Here is a 23,695-nt window from a genome sequence, read left to right as displayed (position 1 = left end):
ATTATTCTCCCCACCCATCCCCCCCACTACCCCTCCCCACCCCTTGGAAGCCCCCACCACCACCACCCCCACCTCCACCACCACCACCCCCTGCACCACGATAATTTCCCGTTCCCCTAGCAACAAATCCCTAAAATCAACGTCTCCAATCGATGAAACGACATCTTCCGAAGGATCCTATTCCCTGGATAAATTTAAATTAAATCAGATTCCCCTCCCGGTTGCCATGGAAACTTCGGGGGATTTGGTTGCCATGGAGATTATTAAACCTCCGGAGGGGTTTGGGGATGAAAAGGAGTTGTTGTACAAGAAGAAAAAGAAAAAGTCGATCAGGGCGAAATCGGAGGAGCGCTATGGTTACAAAATGGACGCGAGTACGCAGAGTTCCATTAGTTTACATGCGAGTTTGCATGATTTGAGCGGGTATGAGGATGACGACACGGGGATTTATCTCGAGGGGTATAATCAGGGGGTGTGGGTCTATATTTCTCAGGAGGAGGTGGGTGGGTTTTTTTTTTCTATGATTACGGTTTTTTTTGGTTGTCATGGCAACGGAGGGGTTTATTTCCATGGTTACTGATTTTTTTTCGGTTGCCATGTGACAATTATTTTATTTGAAACTAAATTTTGGTTGCCATGGAAACTGTAAATTTCTCCGTTGCCATGGTTACTATAAAATTCCTAATCACCGTGGAAACTAAAAAAATATATATTACAGGAAGTGAACTGCTGGAACCGACACGAGCCCCTTGGGCGCATGGATTCCGGGGACTCCACTGAAGGCGAGCGAGAATTCGCTAAAAAATTCATCGCGCTCACCCATCGAATGGTTCACCGGAGGGCGAGCGGGGAGTGCTACAGGAGACTGGGGGGGTGTCAGCTGGGTAATCCATAAAATAATATTCAGTTTCCATGGAAACATTTTTATTTTCCATTTTTATGGAAAAAATTTATTTCCATAGAAACAGAAAAAAATAGTTTCCATGGAAACAGAAAAATAATCCCGTTTCCATGGAAAAAAATTATTATTTCCATGGAAACAAAAATAATAATTTCCATAGAAACCTAAAATTACAAATAATCTCCATAGAAATAAACAAACGCATCTCCCTGCACCGCACCCCCACAACCGAATACGGCTTCCGTATCCACGGCTCCCGGCCCGTCGTCGTTTCCGCCGTGGAGCTCGCCTCCCCCGCGGAACTCGCGGGACTCGAAGTTGGTGACGTCATCATGTCGATAAATGGTCTCCAAGTCCTGGACAGTTCCCACAGCGACGTCGTTCGAATCGCGAGCGGGGCGGAGTCGCTGGAATTGGAATTAGCGCGGACGAAAAATGTTGTCATGGAAACAGAGGATTTAGAGGAGCAGCATCAGGATGATGAGCTTAATCAACAAATTGTGCTCAGGGGGGAGTTGGGGAAATTCAATGGGATGGATCTGAACTCGGATGAAGGGAGGGGAGCCAGGGGGGTGTGGGTCGAGAGGTATTGTCGTTGGGAATTTTTTTCGTTGCCATGGAAATTTTTTTTTTCGTTGCCATGGAAATCATAACACAATTTCCATGGAAACAACAATTTTTTAAGTAACCATGGAAATCATAACGACACTTTTATGACTTTATAACTCCATGGAAACCCAATTTATTTCCATTCCCATGGAAACCCAAATTTAATCAAATTTCCCAATTCCATGGCAACCCATAATTTCCCCGTTACCATAGAAACCATAAAAATCTCTCTCTCTTCTCTTAAAATTTACAGACACTTCACCCTAACCCGCACGACCCTCTCCTACTCAAAAACCCCCACGTCCCCCCCACTAAAAATAATATCACTATGGAAACCGAGCCCCCTCTCCCTCACCCTCAACGCCAATTCGATCCTCACTTTATCCCGTGGCCACACCCCTTTGCTCCTCCTCACGGCCTCCTCCCCCGTCACCTTGGAAACCTGGATGGAAACCATGGCAACGCTGATTTCCAACTGTGAGGACAAGTGGGTGGAGAATTCGGGGAGATTGGTTTCCTTGGTGGGGGCGGAGAAAATCGGGAATCCGGACTGCTCCGGGTGGGTGTGGAAACTCGGGAGGAGGGTCAAATCCTGGGGGAGGAGGTTCTGTGTGCTGAAGGATGCCGTGGTTTACTTTTTTAACTCGCAGCAGGGGGAGGTGAGTTTTTGGTTGTCATGGCGATGGGTTTTTAGCCCGAACCGGGGATTATGTAGTCGTCGTGTGCGTGTGTCTTTCGATAACTCTGGAACGAGGTGACTGATTTGGAACAAATTTGGTATGCAGAAATGTATCTGGGCAGGTCTGAGATTTGGACCGGTGGGGGTCATTGGATTACTAAGCACTCCTGGTTCGGGCTAAGCGAAGCTTTATTGATAGGTTTTTAATTCTTGAAATTTTGAATTATAAGGCTGCCTTCGGAGCATCGCATCTTCATGGATACAGGTAACATGTACTGAATGATATATAAACTTTATATTTATTACACCTATTGTCCATGTTATATAGGGTGCAGACTGTGTCGATTCTGGGTGGAAAACGCCACGCTTTCGAACTCTTGCCACCGGAAATGACCATGCGGCATTATTATCTCGCTGTTGACACGGAGAATGAGAGGAAGAGGTGCGTTGCCATGGAAAATTTAATACAATTTCCATGGTTACTAATTTGTATAAAATTATTTCTATGGAAAAATCTAATAAAATTTCCATGCTTACTAATTTTTAAAAAAATTGTTGGCATGGAAATAAACTAAAACCCCCATGGTTCCTAAAATTCCAGATGGCTCGCCGCTCTGGAATACTCCATAGACCGCTGGATAAACCTAGCCTCGAATAATATACAAAAATTTTGATGTTGTCATGGAAATTATTATGGAAATAAAATTTTTTACACGTAAATATAATATGGAAACGCACTATTTTTCATGCATTAGTTGTTGGCATGGAAAATTTAATACAATTTCCATGGTTACTAATTATTTTTACATAGTTGCCATGGAAAAATAAAACTTCCATGGTTACTAATTTAAAAAAAATGTTCACACCTAAAAATCCCATGGAAAGCAAAATTTCCATAGATAAATTCCATAGCAATTTCTCCCTTGACGCATGCGCACTCACACCACGTCCAAAAAATCAATACCCCACTTTCACCTCTCGCACACACCACTTTCTACGACTTTCACTTACACACAAAACTTTCTCCTTGGTTCCCCATTATTTACACAAAAAAAAATATAATTTCCATAGCAACAAAAGTCTTCCACTTCGCGATGCCCGCCCCACCGTAAAGAAAAAAAAAATGAACCCGGACGAGGATTATCTAACCGTCGAGAAATGTCGTTCCTCCAGCTCATCTTCGAGCGGTTCGAAAGTCGACGCAATTTCACGAAATCGACGCAGTTTACGCGAACGACTCACAAACAAGGTCGACTTGACGACGGGGATCATTGGGAATTTAGGGAGGGAAGTGGGCAGGGGGGTCGTCGGGGGGGTTAAGGGGGTCGGGAAAGGGGTCGGGAAAGGGGTCGAGTTGGGGGCGGGGTTGGTGGGGTTAGGCGGGTAAGGAATTTTTTGTTGTTGCCATGGAAATTATTTTTTTTTTAAATTCTGTTTCCATGGAATTATTTTTTTAATAAAAATTTTGTTGCCAAGGAAATATTTTTTTTTGCATCATGGCAACGATTAAAATAAATCCATGGCAACGATTTTTGTAACTATGGGATTTTATTTTATGCAAATTAAGTTACCATGGAAATAAAACCATGCAAATTAAATCACCTTCCCCATGGTAACTAAAGGAAAGGATTTTTGAATTAATTTTGTTATGATTTTTTATTTACGCTGATAAAATGTTGTCCGTGCAGAATTTTTTGATTGACAAGTGCACGAGTTGCGAGGGGGAGGGGGCACACCCACTCACGAAAAAGTCCTCCCCAATCACGATCAAGAGTGAGAGGGTGCATTTTCGGAATAATAGCGAAAAAGTTGAGGAGTACGATCTGGCGAGGTCCGCCACGAGCTACTATTTTTGCAAGGGGTGTGGCTCCTTTGGGTAGGGTTGCCATGGGGATTTTTTGACGTTTCCGTGGATACGGTTTTTTTCGTTTCCATGGATTTATTTTTTTTTAATTTGTAGTTTCTATGGAAACAATTGCCATGGAATAAATTTAAAAAATAATAATTATTGTTTCCATGGATTTTTTGAAAATTATTTCCGTTGCCATGGATTTTTTAAAAATTTATAGTTTCCATGGAAATATTTTAGAAATTAAATCACCATGGAAATAATAAAATCATAATTTATTTGCAGAACCCCCTCGAGCTCCTCCCCCCAAATCCCCCCTCCTCCCCCCACCTCCCACCACCCCGACCAACAATACTACCACACCACAAAATCCCGCTCTGTGGATTCCCCCCCAAATTATTCCTCCTCCCCACCCATGCACCCCCCTCTGGCACACCCCCTCCTCTCCCACCCACCTCCTCCTCCCACTCACGCACCCCCCTCCTCCAGCTCCTCCCCCTCCTCCACCTCCACCCCTTCGCACCAATCCACAAAAAAATCCAACACCCAAATTCACGTTGCCACGGCAACGGACACCCTGACCTCGATCGCTGCCAAGTACGAAACCACGCCGGGGGAATTACTTAAATTAAATCGATTAATGAGCGGGAGGTGCGTCTTTCCCGGGATGGAGTTGAAGGTCCCGGAGAGGAGTTCCGTTGGTGGGGGTGGGGATGGTAACCATGGCGACGAAGTCTTTGAAATCAACAAGGATAAGAAGATTGAGAGGAAGTTTGCTAAAATTGCCGTGAGGCATGTCACGGATGGGAATGTGAGTTTTTGTGGGTTTTTTTAATTTTGTTTCCATGGATATGTTTTTTTTGGTTTCCATGGTTTTTTTAAAATTGTGTTTCCATGGAAATTTATTCAGTTTCCATAGAAACTAGAAACATAGACACTTAATTATTTCATTATTCAGGAAATATGGATACTGAATTTTTATTATAGTATTTTTTAAAATTTCGTTTCCATAGAAATTAATAATTTTCTGTTTCCAAAGAAATAATGTTGCCATAGAAAATAATCCCTTATCCACACAAATTAATAAAACTCCCCGTTGCCATAGGGCGTGGTTGCGGGGACCCTGCTGATCACCCCGAACGCGGTGATGTTTGACCCCAACGTGAGCGACCCTCTGGTGATTGAGCAGGGGGCGGAAATGTACGGCGTCATCCTGCCCCTCGAAATCGTCGTCCACGCCGGAATCTTCTCCGACATCGCCATGATGAAAGTCGAAAAAGGGCTCGAGATCAATGTCGAGGAGAAACCGAAGCTTTATGGGGGTGAGTGTGGTGGTTTACTAATTTTTGTGTTTCCATGGATTAAAAAAAAGTTTGTTTCCATGGTTACCAAATTATTTTTATTCCCATATTTTTCCGTTGCTATGTAAATTAATTTATAAATCTCCATAGCAACGGAGGTGAGGTTTCCATGGAAACTTATTTCCTTCCATGGCAACCAAATTTAATTTCCAAGCCAACTCAATTAATTAATTTCCATGGTTATTTCCACTAATAACACCATTTTCCCAACACAGCCCCCTACATTCGACCACACCCCCTATGCTCCTCCCCCTCCCCCCACCCCCCCTGTCCTCAAACCCCACCCCCCAAAAGCCCCACCCAGAAGAAGGAAAAAACCCTAAAACGGCTCTCCTTTCCCCTGACGTGGATGGACTCGAGTTCGAACGAGGACTTGTCCGACGGGATCAAGCGCTCCTCCGCCCCGCCCACAGCGAGCCATGAGAAAAAGAGGGACTCCAAGTCGTTTTTGGAGGAGGAACTCCAAGGCGGGGCCACCGCGACAGTGGGTGCGGTCAAAGAAATGCAGGGAGTTCTCAGGAAGTCGTTTGAGAGTGAGTTTATTTGGTGGTTTATATTTATTTTTGTTTCCATGGTGATTTTTTATTGTTGCCATGGTGATTTTTTTTAAGTTTCCATGGAGATTTTTTATTGTTTCCATGGCGATTAATAATTGTTCTTGAATTTTTTAACAACTATTTCCATGGAAATTCCATAATCATTTCCATGCCAACGAATAATATTTCCATGACAACGAATAATATTTGTATGACAACTGAAAAAAATTCCAGGACTCCTCCCCTCCACCAACACCACCACCACCCCTGACCCACGTGACCTCCCCCACCCCCACCCCAACCCACCCCACCTATCCCCCCCTTGTCAACTCCAGAGTTCACCCCCCTCTCGGCCTCATCCGAGTGGTATTTGCTCCTGACCACAGCCCAGCCCACCGTGTTTCAAACCCACCAAAAACTCCCTCTGATCGTGTCCTACGGCCAAAAGAACCACCTGCGGCCCGAGTACTGGTTCCACATCGTCATCAGGGAACAGGTCCAGGAGCTCTACCAGTTCTGGATCCAGTCAAGTCCGGAGACTTATGGATTCGAGGTGGATCAGCAGGTCAGCCAAGAAAAATTAACCTCACCTAAGAATTTATTTTTTGGGAATTATTTGTTAAAAATCCTACACATAAGAGATATGTTTTTTTACCTCACCTAAGAACAATTTTCCCCTCATTTAATATATATTTTTTTGGTATACCTCACGTAAGAAAATTATTTTGTGGGAATTTTTCCACCTCACCTAAGAATTTTTTTAAATTTATTAATATCCTCTCACCTAAGAATTGTTTAACCTAAGCATTTTTTTCTGCCAATTAATCACCTCCTTAAGAAATTTTTATAAGATTAATTAAAAATACACTCACCTAAGAAAAAATCACAAAAACCCCACCATTTTTTTAATACGAATTTTTACCTCCTAATTAAAATTTTGTACACCTCACCAAAGACTTTTTTTCCAAATTAACTCAAAAAATCTCCTCACGTAAGAAAATATTTTTTAACGTAGAATTTAATTTACACAAATTTCTTAGGTTAAGAATAAAATAAAATTATGTATAAAATTAGTCAAAAAAATCCCCTGAGAAAAAAAAATTAACCTCACCTAAGAATTTTTTTGTGTGAATTTTTTTTACCTCACCTAAGAAAAAAATTCTTTAAACCTATAAATTTTTTTCTTAGGTGAGGTAAAAAATTTCTTCTAAAATTAATTTTTAAAATCCCCCAAAAAATTTAATCTAAACAATTTTTTTCTTAGGTGAGGAATTTTTTTTTCTAAAAATCAATTTTAAAACCCCCCAAAATAACCCAAAAAATCTCTCCCCTAGCTCCTCGCCAGCCGCTCCCAAAAACTCACCACCTTCTCTACGATGGATCTATCGGCCACCGCCCAGCTCGCCACCAGCACCCTCGCCATCGACGTCGTCAACAAGTCACCAAACAAGGAGTCCTGGGAGGTAAGTCCCCCTTAGCAACCAACTTAACCCCAAATCTCTCTCCGTAGCTTAGCAACCACATAAAATTCATAAATTTCCACGATAATAACCAAAAACTTGTCCAAAAAAAAGATGTTAAAATCGCCCTACACTCGACTCTCTTCGATGATTTCCCGATCTCAAACGCTGCTGACGTCGACGTCCTCCTCCGCGACCAACTTTGGCCAAGGGCTCCTCGACTCCATCTCTGACTTTGCCTCCCTTGATTACAATAACGAGGAGGTTAATAAAAAAAGACTTTTGGTTGTCATAGTTTCGCTTATTTTATTAAATTCTCTTGATTTGTCTGTGTTTCCATGGTAATTTTTTGAAATATCCCCTGAAAAGCTTCTTTTTCGTTGTGTTTAGAGGTTTAGTAGAGCCGGAGCTGCAGAGGTCGTGTAGTTGCCATGGTGATTTTTTCTATTTAGAGGGAGTAATTTGGTGATTTTTCTTAGGTGGTTTCCATGAGCGAGGAGTTAAGGGCGGCGCTTTATGGGTTTTCCAATGAGGATTTGCTGTTTCTCACGCCGAAGATTGTGGGCGGGGAGAGCGAGTTGTTGAAGGAGGAGGACTTGGGGAGGTTGGCAAGGCATTTGACTCCGAGGGCGGAGGGGTAAGCTGACTCACCTAAGATTTATTTTTATTTTATTTTTAATTTTGGCTCACCTAAGATTAATTTTTTTTCTAATTTAAAAAATGACCCACCTACGATTTATTTTTTCCAAATTTAAAAAAAAACAATGGGGGCTTTCACGACACTCCCCATAACTCCCAAACCCCCGAAAACCCTCCAAACAAATACTTTAAAAAAATCGTGAAACCCCCCAATGACTAATTAAATCTTAAAAAAACCCACCTTAGGCACCCCCTCACGCTCCTCTTCAGCACGTCCCGGGACGGTTTCTCCTTGGCAACGTTATTCCGACGCAACGCCCCCCTTTCGGAGGACACCCCCATCCTCCTCGTAATTCAAGAGACGAAGAACTCAAAAATATTTGGGGCCCTTTTGTCGACGCCGTTGCGGACGAGCGAGGTTTTTTACGGGACGGGGCAGTCGTTCCTCTTCACTCTCGAACCGTTCGGGGTCTGGAAATGGTCCGGGGACAACATGTACTTTGTCAAGGGGGGCATGGATGGGGTGGCTATAGGGGCGGGGGAGTGAGTCTTTAGTTATTTATGGTTGCATGGTTACTGATGAATTTTTTTTGGTTGCCATGGTTACTGAATTATTTTTTCTTGCAGTGGGAAGTTTGGGATTTGGCTGGATTCGGATTTGAACTGCGGGAGGACGGATTCTTGGTGGGTTTTTAATTAGCGATTAAAAATACCAACTAAAAATTAGAGATTAAATTTAATCACCAATCAAAAAATACCGATTAAAATTTTTTATGCAACTCCACCATTGGTGATTTTAATCACTAATTTTTAATCACCAATTAAAAATTATCGATTAATTTTAATCACCTAAGAAAAATACCAATTAAAAATTAATCTTCCAGCTCCACCTTCAACAACCCGGCCCTCGTGGAGGACTCAGATTTCGTAATAAACATAATAGAGTGCTGGGGATTTATCTCTGAAACCATGACAACGGAATTACCTCCCCCTCCTCCCCCCACGACGACGGCCGTAACCATGACGACGAAAGAGGAGGACGAACAAATAACACTATTAGACGAACTATAAAGCAAGTATTTTTTGGTAGACTGAAAATATATTTATAATAAAAATTATAATAGCGTTGTTGCCGTAGTAACTCTCTGGAGAAATATATTAAAAAAAGTCTTCCGCGCGCAGTCAATAAATATATTTTTTATGATAATTTTTTGCATTTACTATTTGAATTTTTTTTCATAAGAGCGGGAAAAAAATTGGCGGGAATTTATATTCAAATTTTTAATATTTATTAACTCTTAATTCAATTTTACAATATTTGAGGAAATTGGCGGGAAAAATTCGAAAAATCAAGCGGGAAAAAAATTCAAAACTAGCGCGCGCGCAAAATTCACTCTTCTAAACACGTGGTCCTGACGATGACCTCTGTGACCCTGTAGGGGTCACAATTCGAGGAGGGTCTCCTATCCTCCAAATAACCTTTTCGTTCCTCGGCAACGCTGCGCGGGATTCGGATCGAGCAGCCGCGGTTCGCCACTCCAGCGGAAAAGTCGTGGATCGAACCTGTGGAGAGGGTTTTTTTTAAATTGGCGAATATTTTTTTAATTAACAATTAAAAATTGGCGATTAAAAAATACTAATTAAAAATTAAAAATTAGCGACTACTGTTCATCCAATATTAATAGTCGCAATTTCTTGGAAAATTTTCTGAGAGGTTATTTGGTTGCTAATTGAAAAATAAATAATCTGCCAGGTAACCTTTCAGAATTTTTTGCGACTAATAATACTGGACGAACAGTAATTTTAATCACTAATTTTTAATCACCAATTAAATATCTCTCCGTTTTAGTTTTTTTAAAAATTTCCCGCCAAGAAAAACTAGTTCTTACTCGTCTCATGATGCCCTGTGAGCCTCCGTTCGTTGTCCTTGCCCTCTTTTGGGTCGTAGGCTTTGATGTGGCGCAGGTGGTGGCGGGACAGACGGTCGATCGCCTTTTCGATGTCGATTATTCCGTTCTCACCCCGCATTGCCTGTGGGGATTAAAGGGTTGTTAGTTGCCAGAGCTGGGTGATTATTGGTTTTTTAGGGTGGATTAAGGATTATGGATTAACCACAAAATAATGTGGATTGTGATTAAATTATTTTCGTGAGATTAATTCATGTCAGGATTAATCCGGATTAATCCATAAATTCTGGAAATTTCAGGATTATGGATTATGGATTAATAATCCGGATTAATTTGGTGATTAATGATTTTTACACTATATCTAACGCAAAAACTTCAACTATGTGGTTTCAGATAAAATATTTAAAAGGCCAGTTTCAATTGATATATGTAGCACAAGGCAGCGAGAACATGTTGATTCTTCAAATGGTAGCTGACAGAACAAAGTTGTGAGAACTTGAGACTTCAAGCTACACAGTGGGATGAAATGGAACTGGGAATTGAACTGAGTAATCCAGATTGAGAATTAATCATGAATAGGTAATCATGATTAGTAATCATGATTTGGATTAATCTGGATTAATAATCATGATTAGTAATCATGATTGGGATTAATCAGGATTAATAATCATGATTAGTAATCATGATTGGGATTAATCAGGATTAGTAATCCGTAATCACGATTATGGATTAATGAAATCAAATGGGATTATTCCCGGATTAATTCTAATTCCTGAAAAATCGGGATTATAGATTGGGATTAATCTACAAAAAACTCTCATTGCCGGATTAGGGATTATGGACGAATAATCCATAATCCGGGATTAAAATCCATAATCCTTAATCAGGATTATCCCAGCTCTGTTAGTTGCCATGGTAACGAGTTATATTTCCATGGCAACAATTATTTTCCATGGAAATGTTTAATCGATAAATTTGCATGGAAATTTACGAGTGGAGAAAAAGCCAATCGTTGTCATGTCAATTAATGGAAAAATTTCCATGACAACTCGAAAACACTGTTGCCAGAAAATAACAAGTTGGCATAACAACTCTTTTGGAGATGATAAAAAAATTCAAGTGTTTTTGTGTCGTTATGCAAACTGTTTATTTAACGGTGTGCATGAACTGCATTTTTGAACGGTGTGCATTTTTTTTTTAATTAACGCGTTGCCATGGCAAAATTTTAGCACCCATTTTTGTTGTCATGACAACGAAAAACTGACTAAAATTAAATTACTGACCTCTGTTGAAAAATTGGTGTGGCAACCGGCGCCGTTCCAATCTCCTAAAAATAAATGATAATGTAAAATTTAGTAACCATGGCAACCGAAAAAAAAGTAAAAAATAAAAACCCACCCGGAATGGGCTTAGGATCCAAGCTGACGACCACCCCGAAGTCCTCAGCGACGCGGTGCAGAATGTATCGCGACATCCAGAGCTCGTCCCCCATGTCGATGCCCTCGGAGGGCCCGACCTGATACTCCCACTGCGCTGGCATCACCTCCGCATTCGTCCCGCAGATGCGGATCCCAGAGTAGAGGCAGGCTCTGTGGGGATTATAATTTTTTTTAGTGACCATGGTAACAGGAATTTTATTTAGTGACCATGGTAACGAAATTTTTAAAAAATAACCATGGCAACCAAAAGAATTTTAGTAACCATGGCAACAGAATTTTTAAGTAACCACGCCAGAAACCCAAAAAAAATTACTAACCATGGCAACTGAAAAAGAAACTCAGTAATGGTTTCATGGTTTTAAAAAAATGGTTTTAAAAAAAATTCAGTAACCACGGCAACGATAATTTCCCCCAGTAACCACGCCACTAAAAACAATTTAAGTAACCTCACCGATAATGCGCCTCCACGACATCCCTGGCAAAGACCTTATTCGCCCCCACCCCGCAATAATACGGCCCCTGAGGCCCAGGAAACCCGGATTTCGGCCACCCAAAAGGATGCAAATCCCGATCCAACAGCGAATACTCCTGTTCCATGCCGAACCAAGGGTGCAGCTCTTTCGCTTTGTTCATGGCGTCCACGCAGGAGTGGCGATGGTTGGTTTCCGTGGGTTTCTTGTTGTACTTGTAAGTCTCGCAGAGGACGAGCTTGTGGTTGCCTTGGAGAAATGGGTCCTTGTACAGGGCGACAGGGTGGAGATACACGTCGGAATTTGAGCCTTCCGCTTGGTACGTGGAGGAACCGTCGTAGTTCCAGATGGGGAGTTCTAGAGGGGGGATGTTGTCATGGAAATTACTTTAGGTTGCTATGGAAATTAATTTATAATGTTGTCATGGGGATTTTATATTTTAGTGTTGGCATAGAAATTTAATTTGTGTTGGCATGGAATTTTTTTTAGAAAATTCTGCATTCCAAATGGGGAGTTCGGATTATTTTTTAGGATTTGTCATGGAAATTAGGTTGTCATGTTGGTTTTTTTAAAAAGAGATTTTTTTAAGGTTGCCATGTGGATTTTTTTTGTTGGTGTGGGAATTAATTTGTGTTGGCATGGAAATAAATTTATATTGTTGTCATGGAAATTTTCATAAAAAATCCAGCATACCCTCCGCCGATTTGGGCACGGAATAGTGCGTCCTAGTTTTTGCGCGGACGTATTCGCCTAAGGAAATTTTTAATCATTTTTATGTTAGCGGGCCTGGCGAAGTAATGTTTAAGGTCATCTTTTAAGGTCATTTGAAGGTCAACCTGTGCCATCAATCCAAATGTACGTCAATTGCGCCAAGTTCTGATCCAAGGGGAGTGACATGTATCTGTCGTAGATCGTCTTGTTCATCGATATTTTCGGGAGTGAAGACATTTTTCAGGTTTCTATGGGGATTTTTTTGCTAATTGTTTCCAGGTTTCTATGGAATTTATAAAGGAAAAATTGTTATGGTTTCTGTGGAAATTATTTAAAAAATTATTTTCAGGTTTCCATGGATATTTATTTTGAAAATTCCTAATGAACTTGCCGGACGTATTAAGAGCGTGGCTACCCATAAAATTAAATGGTTTCCATGGAAATTAAATATATATATTCTTTTTGTGATACATTTTTTCTGCATAATTTCTTACTTATCATACAAACTCTGGGAACACAGCTTATACTCTGATAAATAAAAACTTAAAAATACATTTCCACTATTTCTATTTCCACGGCAACCAAAAAATTAATTTCCATGGAAAATCGTAAAATACTTTTCCAAAAAATTATTCCCAGGTTTCCATGGAAAATAAAAAGTGATGTGGAGATTTTATAAAAAAAAATTTATAAACAAAAAATGTTTATAGTTCGTGTGGAAATTTTGTAAGAAATTATACTCCCTACGTTTCCATGGATATATTTATTTTAAAATCTTGTAGTCAGGTTTTGCGATATTTACTCTAACACATTTTTTGTGCATAATTTTCTGCATAACAACTCTGCGAATACAACTTATATGATTATGTTGTAAAACATATATCCATGGAAAATTTAAAAAAATCCGCAGGTTTCCATGGAACTCTTCTAAAAATTTAAAGTGCTGAATAAAACTCGCAAACTTTCTCCAAAAAAGCTCCTTTTTCCATGGAAATTTTCTAAAAAAAATTATTTCCACGTTTCTATGGAATTTAAAGAAAAAATATGGTTTCTATGGAAATAAAAATATTCCTAGGTTTCCATGGAAATTTAAAAAAAAGTGTAAAATACCTTGACAACACTCCAAACGCTCCACCACCCTTGACAACCTCTAAACTCGGACTAAACCAAAAATTACAGTATTACAATTTACCATCAGGATTATTTAGAAGGGAAAACTGGTTCTTCTTCACTGAGATCACCATGACAACCACTTCATTGTCTTACATACATTATGCAAATGACCTTCATAAGCTTTAAATTATGCTTGTTCGTAAACTTGCGTGAGTATAATTATTTCCATGGCTACACAAATATATCGGTTACTAAAGGAGAGATTGTTTCCGTTGCCATGGAGATTTAATCACCACACAAAATTCCGTGTCACGTAGGCAAAAATGACCTTCAGAAAAATGGTTGTCATGGGAACGGGGAAAAATAAATAAATGGGGACTTACTTTTAAATATTTCAAGTTTCCATAACAACGCAGATGATTTTCTTCCTCGGGTGGAGTCGGTTGCCAAGTTCTGTGATGGGAATATTTTGCGTTTGCGAAAAAGTGAGAAAGTGAGAGTTCTTGAGCATGCGATTTGCGTTTAGGTGGGTTTATTATTCATGCTCGTGGTTGCCATGGTTACCGAGGGTGTTTTTTGGTCGGAAATTTTTGAAAAATATGGACAGAGATTTTTTATCGTTTCCATGGAAATTTTGGCGTTTTTTTATTTTTTAAAATGAAGTGTTTTTTTGCAAATTCCATCAAAATCAGTTGAGTTTAGTAACATTTTTTTTATTTCCATGACAATTTGTTGTAAACGAATAGAGTTTATGTTATTTCCATGATGTCATTTCCATGGAGATAATATAAATTCCTGGAAAATGTTGCATAGCAACCCTATAGTAGTAATCAGAGTGAATGACTTTGTTTCTATGGAAATCGTTTCCTTGGTGATATTTTTAGGGTAAAATAAAGCATATGTAAATTTACCTTTTTTAATGACTTTTAAGAATTTGGGTCTATTTCTATTTTTGGATTTTGTGGTGAAACATTTGGATAATTTTCCATTCCTTAAAAAAAATCCGTTTCCATGACAACCAATTTTTTATTTTTTATACGCAAAATTTGAAATTTCCATGGCAACAAAATTTATTACAAATTTTCCATATGGTTACCCATAACATTCGCATAAAAATAAAACTCTTTTAAAAAAAATCCCCCCGGTTTCCATGACAACTAAATCCTCACGACCTGAATACCCACCACGTTCCCCTCGAAACGATCGATAAAAGCTTGACCCAAAGTTTCAAATCCCTCTAAAACTCGCTCCTCCACTAAAATCTTTCCCTGAAATTAACAATTAATTTTTAATCACCGTTTCCATGGCAATTAAAAAAATAATCACTGACCTCCATCACCCAAATCGCCATGGTGTTCATCGCTAAATTAACATTTTTAATTGCTAATTAAAAAATTGTAATTATTTTTTATGAACCAAGTAACCATGGCAACCACCTTCATTCCATGTCTTTTCGTCATATGCGTAGATTGAAAATCCTAAAATTTTAAACTTCGTCAAGCCCGAGTCATAAAGTTTTAATTTAGTTTTTTACTCACCCTCCAAACGAATCCGCTTGTCCACAATTTGCAAATAATCAAAGGGAACTATGGAAATTGTTTATTAATTTATTTATGTAACCATGGAAACAAATATGTACCCGTGGTAACCGCGTCATAGCAACTGATGGCGTCGCACACGGCAATTCTTCCGTTCAAATTCATGTGCTTCATGACGTTGTAGGTGAATGAGCCGCCGATCTAAAATTAGTAAAATTTTTAGGATTACTTCGCTTAGCCTGAGTCGATGTAGTCAAAATTTAAAAAATTCCTCCACAGGACACACACCCACGCCGGTCACATAATCCCCCCCAAAAAAACCAAGTAACCATAGCAACACTCACATTATCAAAGTAAAAATCGATCCCTTCCGGTGCGAATTCCTGAAAAACCTGGTTCGGATCGATTTTATTGTAGTTAAAAATATATCCGGCACCCAAGGTTTTCAGCCAAATCACTTTTTCATCCGTCGAGGTGAACACGAGGGTTTTGCAGCCTGCGTTTTTTTTAGTTTTTTTAAATTTATGGTTTCCATGGTGATTTAATTTTTTTAGTAACCTTTTAATTTTCCAATTTGTAGGACCAAATATCCAATGGCACCCGTTGCCGTGGAAACCACAAATGTGCCTCCGGATTTTATCTCCAGGATTTTCTCAACGGCGCAGTGGGCTGTGATGCTGTGGGGGGCGTTATTAAATTAGTTTTGGGGTGGATGAATGCCAGAAAAATGCAAGAAAAAAATTGACATTTTGCAGTGCCAAAATTAATGCCAAAAATGCTAAAATTTGGCAGGGAAATGGCACAAAGCGCTAAAAACGGCTAAAAAATTGGGATGCTTAATAAAATGCCAAAAACTTCCAGGGGTTGATAAATGCCAGAAAATGGCAAAAAAACCGGAAAAACGTGCCAAAAAACATGCCAAAAATGGCGAAAACCCCTAAAAATTGACAAAATTTATTGCCAAAATGCCAAAAATGCCAAAAATCATGCCAAAAAATTGGCATGCCAAAATCACTACCAATCTGCCAAAAACCCCACCTTCCCACCAATTAATCCCATAAAAAAACTCACCCGGGTCCCCCCAAGGCCCCCAGCGCATAACTGATTGGAATCTTATCGAAATATTTTGGTAATTTATAAACGTCATGGAAACAATTTTCTTCTGAAATTTTAACTTTTGTCAAATCACGCCATCCGAAATGCCCAAAAACCAAGCAGTCCAAGGGGAACGAGGAGTGTCGAGATTTTATCACCCTGTGTAAAACAATTTCCATGGTTACAAAATAAAATTCTTAATAAAAAAAATAACCAACTTTCCCACTTGACTCCCCGGAATTAAATCACCATGGCAACTGAGTTGTTTCCCTTCCAAACCACCCCCACGGAGGGACGGTTCAGGAGACAGATAAAGTCCACGAATTAATATTTCTATGGATTTTTTAAAAGTTTTTTTTATGGTTTCCGTGGAAATAAAATATGAATAGAAATGAATTTAATTAACCTCCACTGTCCAACTCATCGTCGATGAATTCTTGAATAATCTCGAAATCCGCTAATTTCGTGAGCGAAGAGGTTTTTGAAATGTATTTTTTACACGGGAGAAGGACCATTTTTTTAGTGGGGAAGGAAAGTCACGTGGAGCTGCTGGACTAAGAGAGAGAGAGAAATCGATAAGTATTAAGGAGGTCTCCGCTGGGAATCTCAGGGGTGAGGAGGGTCATGGACATTTTTATAGGGGACGTTCATATATTACGTGGGTGGGAAAGTGGGGATTTTTTGAGAATATACGAGGAATCTCTACACTACTGGAGAAAGGTAATACGAGTGAGATTGGTGATGTTAGACTAAAACTACGCAGGTTTTTGGTGACGTTATTCATGGACGTCCCCATGCAGCTTTCCCGCAGCCGCGATTGGAATAGTTGACCGCTCCCGCCGCCAGCAGGGAAATAAAAATTTCAAATTTCTACAAATTTTTTAAGAAATAATTCATTAGGAATTTCCTTAAAAATTGGAAATTTCAAAATAGTCGTGGTTGAATATAGTCACACAAATATTTGGTATTAATATTTTTATACTATTATTTATACAATTATATTTATATTTATACAAGTATTTATATTTTAGTTCTAATATTTTATATTAGATATTTAAGGTACCACAAGAGAGTTGGCAAGGAATTATACCACTAACTTTGATTGTAATTTTCTCAGAAATTATAGTAGGTAGAAATTTGGTTCAAATACAAATTTTGTAAAAAATTTACTGCTCTAAATTTTGGTAAATGTCCCCTTTTGCTGTTACTTATACTTACGTATTTATAGCCAAAATAGTCGACCATGATGAATTTTTTTTAAAACGTCCTAGCGTCAAAACCATACGGAGCACAAACGTGGGACGACTCCCACATCGTGCGAAATAGTTTTACTTGGGGAGCATAACGGGTCTCATTTCCATATTCTCTTCCATACTTTCCGAAACAGCATTTCTATACTTGCCCCTCCATATTATTTTATGTTTCTGAGGACAAAAATGGTTCACATCTCATCACCTGACACAAGTGAGCCCAGAAACGGATTATACACCCTGCAGAAATATATAATGATTCCAAATAACAACCATTATGACCTCAAAGTCCACCCCCTCCATCTCGGGGAGCTCTTAAAAATACCCAAATGCTCTTGTTGTTATGCGGAGCCGTACTTCATGTCTTGACTCATTTTCTCTAAAAAGTCATGTTGCTAAGTCCAGAAAAAATCGAAATATTCAACCTCTTGTGGTACCTTAATGTATTTTACTTTACTTTATTATTTTTAAATTAATAATTATATTAATAATTATAATTAATTATATAATTAATTATAATATTATAATAATAATAATATTAATAATATTATATTAATATTATTATTATATTATAATTAATTATTAATTAAAATATTAATTTATTAATAATTATTAATTTATTATTATTTTTTTATACATTTTAGTTCTAATATTTTATACATTTTTGGGAACATAAAATGTAAAGAAGGGTAAAGGATAAGCTGTTTTTCTGGGCCATGCACCCTTTTTTAAAATGATTTTATATTTTTGTTTCATATTTATTATTTTAATCATTTTTTTCTTAATTTTAAAAGCCTTTGCGTCTTTTCACATAGTAGATGATCCTGTGTTTGTCTAATTTATTTAAGCCTCATCCTTCACTGCTGGTATTACGAACATCCAAGGACACCCCTTCAGGGGCCCCGCAAGAGATGGATGCGTGGAATCCGGATGTGTCATCTTCGAGGAGACGGAAGGAAGACGTTTGTCCCTCACCTGGTCGTCCAGAGGTTTGTAGAAAATTTGCATATCAGATAATTATTTTCAAACTCTTGAGCTTATCCACTTTTGGGACCAGGTTTATCCTTATAAGAATTGTTTCAGGACCAGATCCATGTGCCTCAAGAGGGAGTCCCATGACGATGAAACGGTCTCGTCCCTCATTTATTCCTCTCCGTCTACCCACATACGTCCGGAGAAATTGAGGAGGACAAGACATCTACAAGATGTGGACGGAGAGATCATGGATTGATCATCATCATGGAAATACGTCCAGAGGCACCCAAACTCCAGGAGTTTGTGCACTTCCTCTTGGTGAAGGTGCATTCTTCCAAGGATATGAAGAACTACATCTGCTCGTATGACGATAAGGATGCGAGAGGATTTGCAGACGTCACTTGTCACAGACTTCAACTGACCCCACGACGTGTATCACTATTCATTGCGTGGCCGGCCTGGGTCGCGCCCCTGTCCTCGTCGCGCTCGCATTAATGGAACTGGGCATGAAGTACGAGGAGGCGTATTGATTTATACGATTGTAAGTTTTTAAATTTTAATGAATTTTATTTAACTATTTTTAATCGATTAAATATTAAATTAATCAAATTATAGGTGAAGGAAGGGAGTCTTTAGCCCCAAGCAGTTGGTCTTCCTGAAGGAGTACGAGGCGGCTAGAAATGACGGAGGAGGTGGAGGAGGTTTTGGGGGAGAGCAGTGAGGGGATGGATCTGGCGGAGGAGAAACAGGACAATCCTGTCAACGAGAGGTGAGGGTATAAATTTGCAATTATTTAATGATTATTAGGACATTTGTTGACGACGTAGATGGCGAGGGTGGTGGGCTGGGTAGTTAGTTTTGGGTGAGCAAGGTGAAAAGGTGTGTGGGGAGAAATTTTTGTGCACTATTTTCTATGTTCCTTAATTTTTCAATACTTCACGAAAAAACTGCTGCACGCTATAATTTCGTTGTAATCTTGTAACCCAGAAAACCAGAGGACCATCTTTTCTATAAAAAAAAAGTTCCAGGGACTTCAGAAAGAGGATGACCAGCTGAGGGTTCTTCTCAACATCCATGGTGTGAGTTGGTCAAAAATTGCATCCCCGGAAGGCAAGTTCGAGAACGCTGGATTGAAAGGTTGAACCCCAGCCACATAAAAGGAAAATGGAGTGCAAAGGAAAATGACCAGTTGAGATTCCTTCACGGAGACATCCACGGATAACATCCACGGAGACAAGTGGTCTGGTATTTCTCTAGAAATCTCAGGAAGAAACAGCAAGAAAACGATGGTCATATATGCTAAAGCCTGAGGTAAGGATAGTTGTGATAAGTAACGGTTATATTAATAACATAAACCTTTAAAACATAAATTTCTCTGAGCGGGATTTGCATGGTGTATATTATTTATTAAATACTTTTGTTTGAATTACAGATTCATGTCAGCACAAACCCTACTTCTTCCCGTCTATTATAAGAATTTGTTTTTACATTTCCATTATTCCGCCTTCCGCCACCAATGTTTCATTTTCTGGTAGCTTGTATAGAGTTTATGTAATTTTCCAGATTTCACAGAGCACATCAATTTGTTTCCTGGAAATAATTTCAGTTCAAGATATTTATTTCTCTCAATAAGGCGTGCACTTTTGATTGTATTCAATTTCATCAGTGTAATAGAATCGGTTTTTTCTCGATATTACACGCCCTACACTGAGGATGCTTGTAACTGAAAACATCTCTGTTGTTTTCCAGTGTTGACATCAAGCAGAGGGACTGGATCATGTGATAACAATTGTTATTTTCAGATATTTGACTTTTGATTATTATTACTGTATCATTACATTGCTCGGCGTCAGGAACAGTGAAAACTTGAAAAAGGTACAATGGTTACCGCAGAGTGGGGTGTTTTCGGTGTGAAAACCCACATTATTCTCAGTGGGAATGTCATGAGCCCTTGGATCAACCACAGATTTCCAAAAGCAGGAAATTGGAGCATGGAAACTTGTATTTGGATAATCCAGAAGTAAAACAGAGACGTTCTTCCATTCGACAAGACAAATATTTTGCAAAACGAAATGCAAAAAGTGGCGTTACATCAGTTCCGGTAACGTAAATACATCAAAATCTATGTGCAATGTATCAATATTGCTTATATAATGTAGTCTTATGCGAATAAATAATTGTATTAAATTTCAATTAAAGTGGGACATGATAAGTAATCAAGCAGGGAGTGTGCTGGATTTTTTTCTTTCGAGAGAAGAAGAATTGTTTCGTGTCGATGGAGCTAAAGTTGGGCTTGACGGAGAAACCTCAACAGATGTACTTGCCAATCCTCGCCGCGTTTATGAACAAATTCAAATTCAATTTTGTGCGACTCCTGCGTTGTCAGTCTTTTCGATACTTTTTGTGATACATTTTTTAGCACAATTTCATTTCTTACTGAATAATTCTGCAAATACTAGTTATTTATGATGAATAAAATAAAATTATACATTTTATCAAACATTTTTCTAAAAAAATAAATCAAAAAATAAATCTCACACCCCTAAAAACTAAAAAAAAATAAAACCCACACCCTCGGGGCAACATGAAACAAAAAATCCCCAGGCACCAGGTTCTAAAGCGCAAGGCACTGAATCCCCGAGCGTGAGGCACCAACTCCCAGCACATACTACCTTGTCAATTCATTGTCACACCACTCATGCCAATTTTAAATCCTAGTTCCCATGGAAATTTTTAATTTTATTTCATCAAAAAAAACATTTCTAAAAATAAAATAAAAAATGCATCTAAAATCGTCAAAAACCCAAACCCGGGGCAACCTGACCCAAAATCCCCACGAGGAAACAACAAACTTTCACTTCATCTCCTCATCTGATCACAACCACTTTCTCAAAAATCACCATCACAACTAATTAAAAAAAACCAAAGAAAAGCCCAAAAATGACGGAAAAATTCCTTGGTTGCATTATTTCCATAAAAACCAAAGTAAACCAACTCACGGGCGGCGTTCAAAACATAATTGGTAATTTTTTATCCATGGAAACAGTAATTTTTCTATATGGAAATAGTTAATTAATTAATTTTTTATTGTAATAAAAAATCACCATGGCAACCATAAAAAAATCCAAATTTCCAGGCACCGTTCGAGAAATTTCCCTCTCCCCGACGGCCCTAATTTTAGACGATGCCATGTCAAACGGTCAAGTATTACCCGATGGCTACGTCGTTTAGTGAGTTTCCTTGGGGATTTATTTTATTTCCATGGCAACTTAATTTATAAAATCCGCAGCTCCACGACAATCTCTGACCTGCAAGTGATTGGAAAATCCACGTTGCCAAGGAAACCGGATAATTTTGTAAAGAATGATTTGAATTATTCCCCCTCGACGACGGATGGGGGGGCGAGCGACGAGAGCGATGCGGACTCGGCCGATGACGAGGGGATCGAGGAGGAGGTCGTGGTTGCTAGGGGTGCGTTGCCATGGTTACTGATTTTTTTCCGTTGCCATGGTTACTAAATTTTAATTAATCCGCATAGAACTCCCGCATCACAAAATAGCGAAACCGAAACCAAGGAAATTTGGCCAGGAAGTGGCGCCGTTTGAGAAATTGGGCGTTTTGAGGTGCTTTTTGGGTGAGTTGCCATGGTTACTGTATATTTTTATTGGTTTCCATGGTGATTATTTTTTTTTAGGATCAATTAATCCCCCGGCGGTAGCCCCCCCACAAGCTCCACCCCAAAAACCCTCCAATAAACAAACCTTCCAGAAAATAAACATGTCCGAATTGAGCCAGGAATTCGATTTTGAACAGAACAATTCACTTTTTGCCAAACGTAAGCTAGTTTCCATGACAACCATAAAAATAATTTCCATGGCAACCAATTAAAAATAACTAATTTCCACAGTCCCCGTGACGACCAAACCCCCATCCCAACCCTCCTCCCTCCCCCACTTCACCCCCCACGACACAACCTTCACCTCCGAGCGTTTGGTCCCCTCCACGACCCTCAAAAACGTGATAAAATATTTCGTAACGGACACGGGGGTGGGTGTGCCGGGGGTGGACCTCACTTCCAGGAGCAGGATTTTAAACTTGGCAAATTCCATGGGGTTGCCACACGGGAAAATGATTGAAACCATGGCAACGGCCGTGGTGCAATTGGTGGTCCCGTTGCTAGGGAATTCTTCAAGGTTGAGTCCGGAGAGGTGTGATGGGGACCGGCCGTGGGTGCTGGTCCTGGGGGGGCCGCATTGGTATGGATTATATTGTTGCCATGGCAACAGTTTTTTTTATTTCCATGGCAACCATTAATTTTATAAAAATTTCCAGGCAGGGAGCGGTCGGCATAGCAACGGGACGGATGTTGTCAACGCTTGGGGTCCACGTGGTCGTTTATTCCCCGAAAGAAGAATTAACCGTGGTTGCCATGGAAGAGAAATTGTACAAACTTTGCGGGGAGGCTTTTACACGGGTGGAGAGTGGTAAGTTGCCATGGCAACCAATTAAATTTAAATTATCACCATGGCAACTAAATATAATTTCCATGGAAACTTATGAAAATTATCACCATGGCAACTAAAATATTTTTATTTATTTTATCCCCATAGAAATCCCCCCCCTGACCTATGACGTCATCATCCACTCCTCCCACGACCACCTGACCCCCCAGTTCAACTTGCACACCCCCCACTCCTCCCCCCACGTGGTCTACATCGACCCCCCTCTCACCCCCACCACCTACAAAACCCCCAACCGAAAAACGACCATAATCTCCCCGCTCCTCCCCCTCGCCTACAAAATCGAAAACGGGGTAAAACACTACGTCGTCAACGTGGGCGTGCCCGCGGGGGTTTTTTCAAAAGAAGGCGCCAATTTTAAAAGTTTTTTTGGCGGGAAATTAGCCATTCAAATTTTTGATTTAAAGAAAAAGTAATTTTATTTTCGCGGTCTTTTTATTTTCGATTTTTTTGTGGATGTTTTTTTAAAAATCGGTTTCCTTAGAGACTCTTTTTTATTTTCTTGTATTTCTTTTTCCCTTTTTCGACGTTCCTATGGAGATTTTTTTATATTATTTTTAAATGAAATTTATGGAATAAAAATAAAATTATTATAAAATTACCAATAGCAACTTGTAATTAATATTCGCATTTTTCCCCCTCC

The 23,695-nt window shown here is 39.3% G+C and overlaps 5 protein-coding genes across 5 annotated transcripts; 3 read left to right on the top strand and 2 right to left on the bottom strand.

Annotated features, from left to right (window-relative positions):
• Window positions 1-51: 51 nt before the first annotated feature.
• LOC110847619 lies at window positions 52-2,914 on the top strand. Its single transcript, XM_022094595.2, has 7 exons — window positions 52-499; window positions 719-884; window positions 1,091-1,487; window positions 1,764-2,169; window positions 2,420-2,454; window positions 2,518-2,631; window positions 2,791-2,914. Exons 1-7 carry the CDS (start codon window positions 227-229, stop codon window positions 2,861-2,863), a joined length of 1,464 nt encoding a protein of 487 aa, XP_021950287.1. The 5' UTR covers window positions 52-226; the 3' UTR covers window positions 2,864-2,914.
• An 890-nt stretch (window positions 2,915-3,804) lies between these two features.
• LOC110845741 (nuclear receptor coactivator 7) lies at window positions 3,805-9,241 on the top strand. The gene is given in 12 exon segments (XM_035849939.1): window positions 3,805-4,065; window positions 4,324-4,849; window positions 5,144-5,360; window positions 5,615-5,932; window positions 6,170-6,316; window positions 6,319-6,500; window positions 7,270-7,398; window positions 7,510-7,659; window positions 7,875-8,032; window positions 8,281-8,577; window positions 8,662-8,718; window positions 8,919-9,241. Coding segments are annotated over 12 exon segments (2,571 nt in total). The 5' UTR covers window positions 3,805-3,862; the 3' UTR covers window positions 9,106-9,241.
• A 65-nt stretch (window positions 9,242-9,306) lies between these two features.
• LOC110845980 (glutamine synthetase) lies at window positions 9,307-14,210 on the bottom strand. Its single transcript, XM_022092552.2, has 9 exons — window positions 14,058-14,210; window positions 13,672-13,722; window positions 12,687-12,844; window positions 12,544-12,600; window positions 11,832-12,207; window positions 11,340-11,530; window positions 11,225-11,268; window positions 9,924-10,065; window positions 9,307-9,597 (listed from the first exon to the last, which is right to left on the bottom strand). The coding sequence occupies exons 3-9, from the start codon at window positions 12,796-12,798 to the stop codon at window positions 9,425-9,427; spliced, it is 1,095 nt and encodes a 364-aa protein (XP_021948244.1). The 5' UTR covers window positions 12,799-12,844; window positions 13,672-13,722; window positions 14,058-14,210; the 3' UTR covers window positions 9,307-9,424.
• Window positions 14,211-14,366: 156 nt separating this feature from the next.
• Window positions 14,367-17,162, bottom strand: LOC110846639 (prostaglandin reductase 1). Its single transcript, XM_022093453.2, has 10 exons — window positions 16,714-17,162; window positions 16,526-16,640; window positions 16,284-16,466; window positions 15,771-15,889; window positions 15,557-15,708; window positions 15,314-15,413; window positions 15,213-15,260; window positions 15,111-15,152; window positions 15,005-15,036; window positions 14,367-14,942 (listed from the first exon to the last, which is right to left on the bottom strand). Exons 1-10 carry the CDS (start codon window positions 16,820-16,822, stop codon window positions 14,832-14,834), a joined length of 1,011 nt encoding a protein of 336 aa, XP_021949145.1. The 5' UTR covers window positions 16,823-17,162; the 3' UTR covers window positions 14,367-14,831.
• Window positions 17,163-21,071: 3,909 nt separating this feature from the next.
• Window positions 21,072-23,493, top strand: LOC110846569 (enhancer of mRNA-decapping protein 3-like). The gene is made up of 8 exons (XM_022093366.2): window positions 21,072-21,554; window positions 21,669-21,762; window positions 21,822-22,003; window positions 22,071-22,166; window positions 22,227-22,367; window positions 22,440-22,788; window positions 22,865-23,016; window positions 23,143-23,493. Exons 1-8 carry the CDS (start codon window positions 21,473-21,475, stop codon window positions 23,466-23,468), a joined length of 1,422 nt encoding a protein of 473 aa, XP_021949058.1. The 5' UTR covers window positions 21,072-21,472; the 3' UTR covers window positions 23,469-23,493.
• Window positions 23,494-23,695: the final 202 nt, after the last annotated feature.

This window comes from Folsomia candida, unplaced genomic scaffold (assembly GCF_002217175.1).
Source record: "Folsomia candida strain VU population unplaced genomic scaffold, ASM221717v1 Fcan01_Sc003, whole genome shotgun sequence".
Classification (NCBI taxonomy): Eukaryota; Metazoa; Arthropoda; class Collembola; order Entomobryomorpha; family Isotomidae; genus Folsomia; species Folsomia candida.
This window is presented reverse-complemented; position numbering and strand designations above follow the sequence as displayed.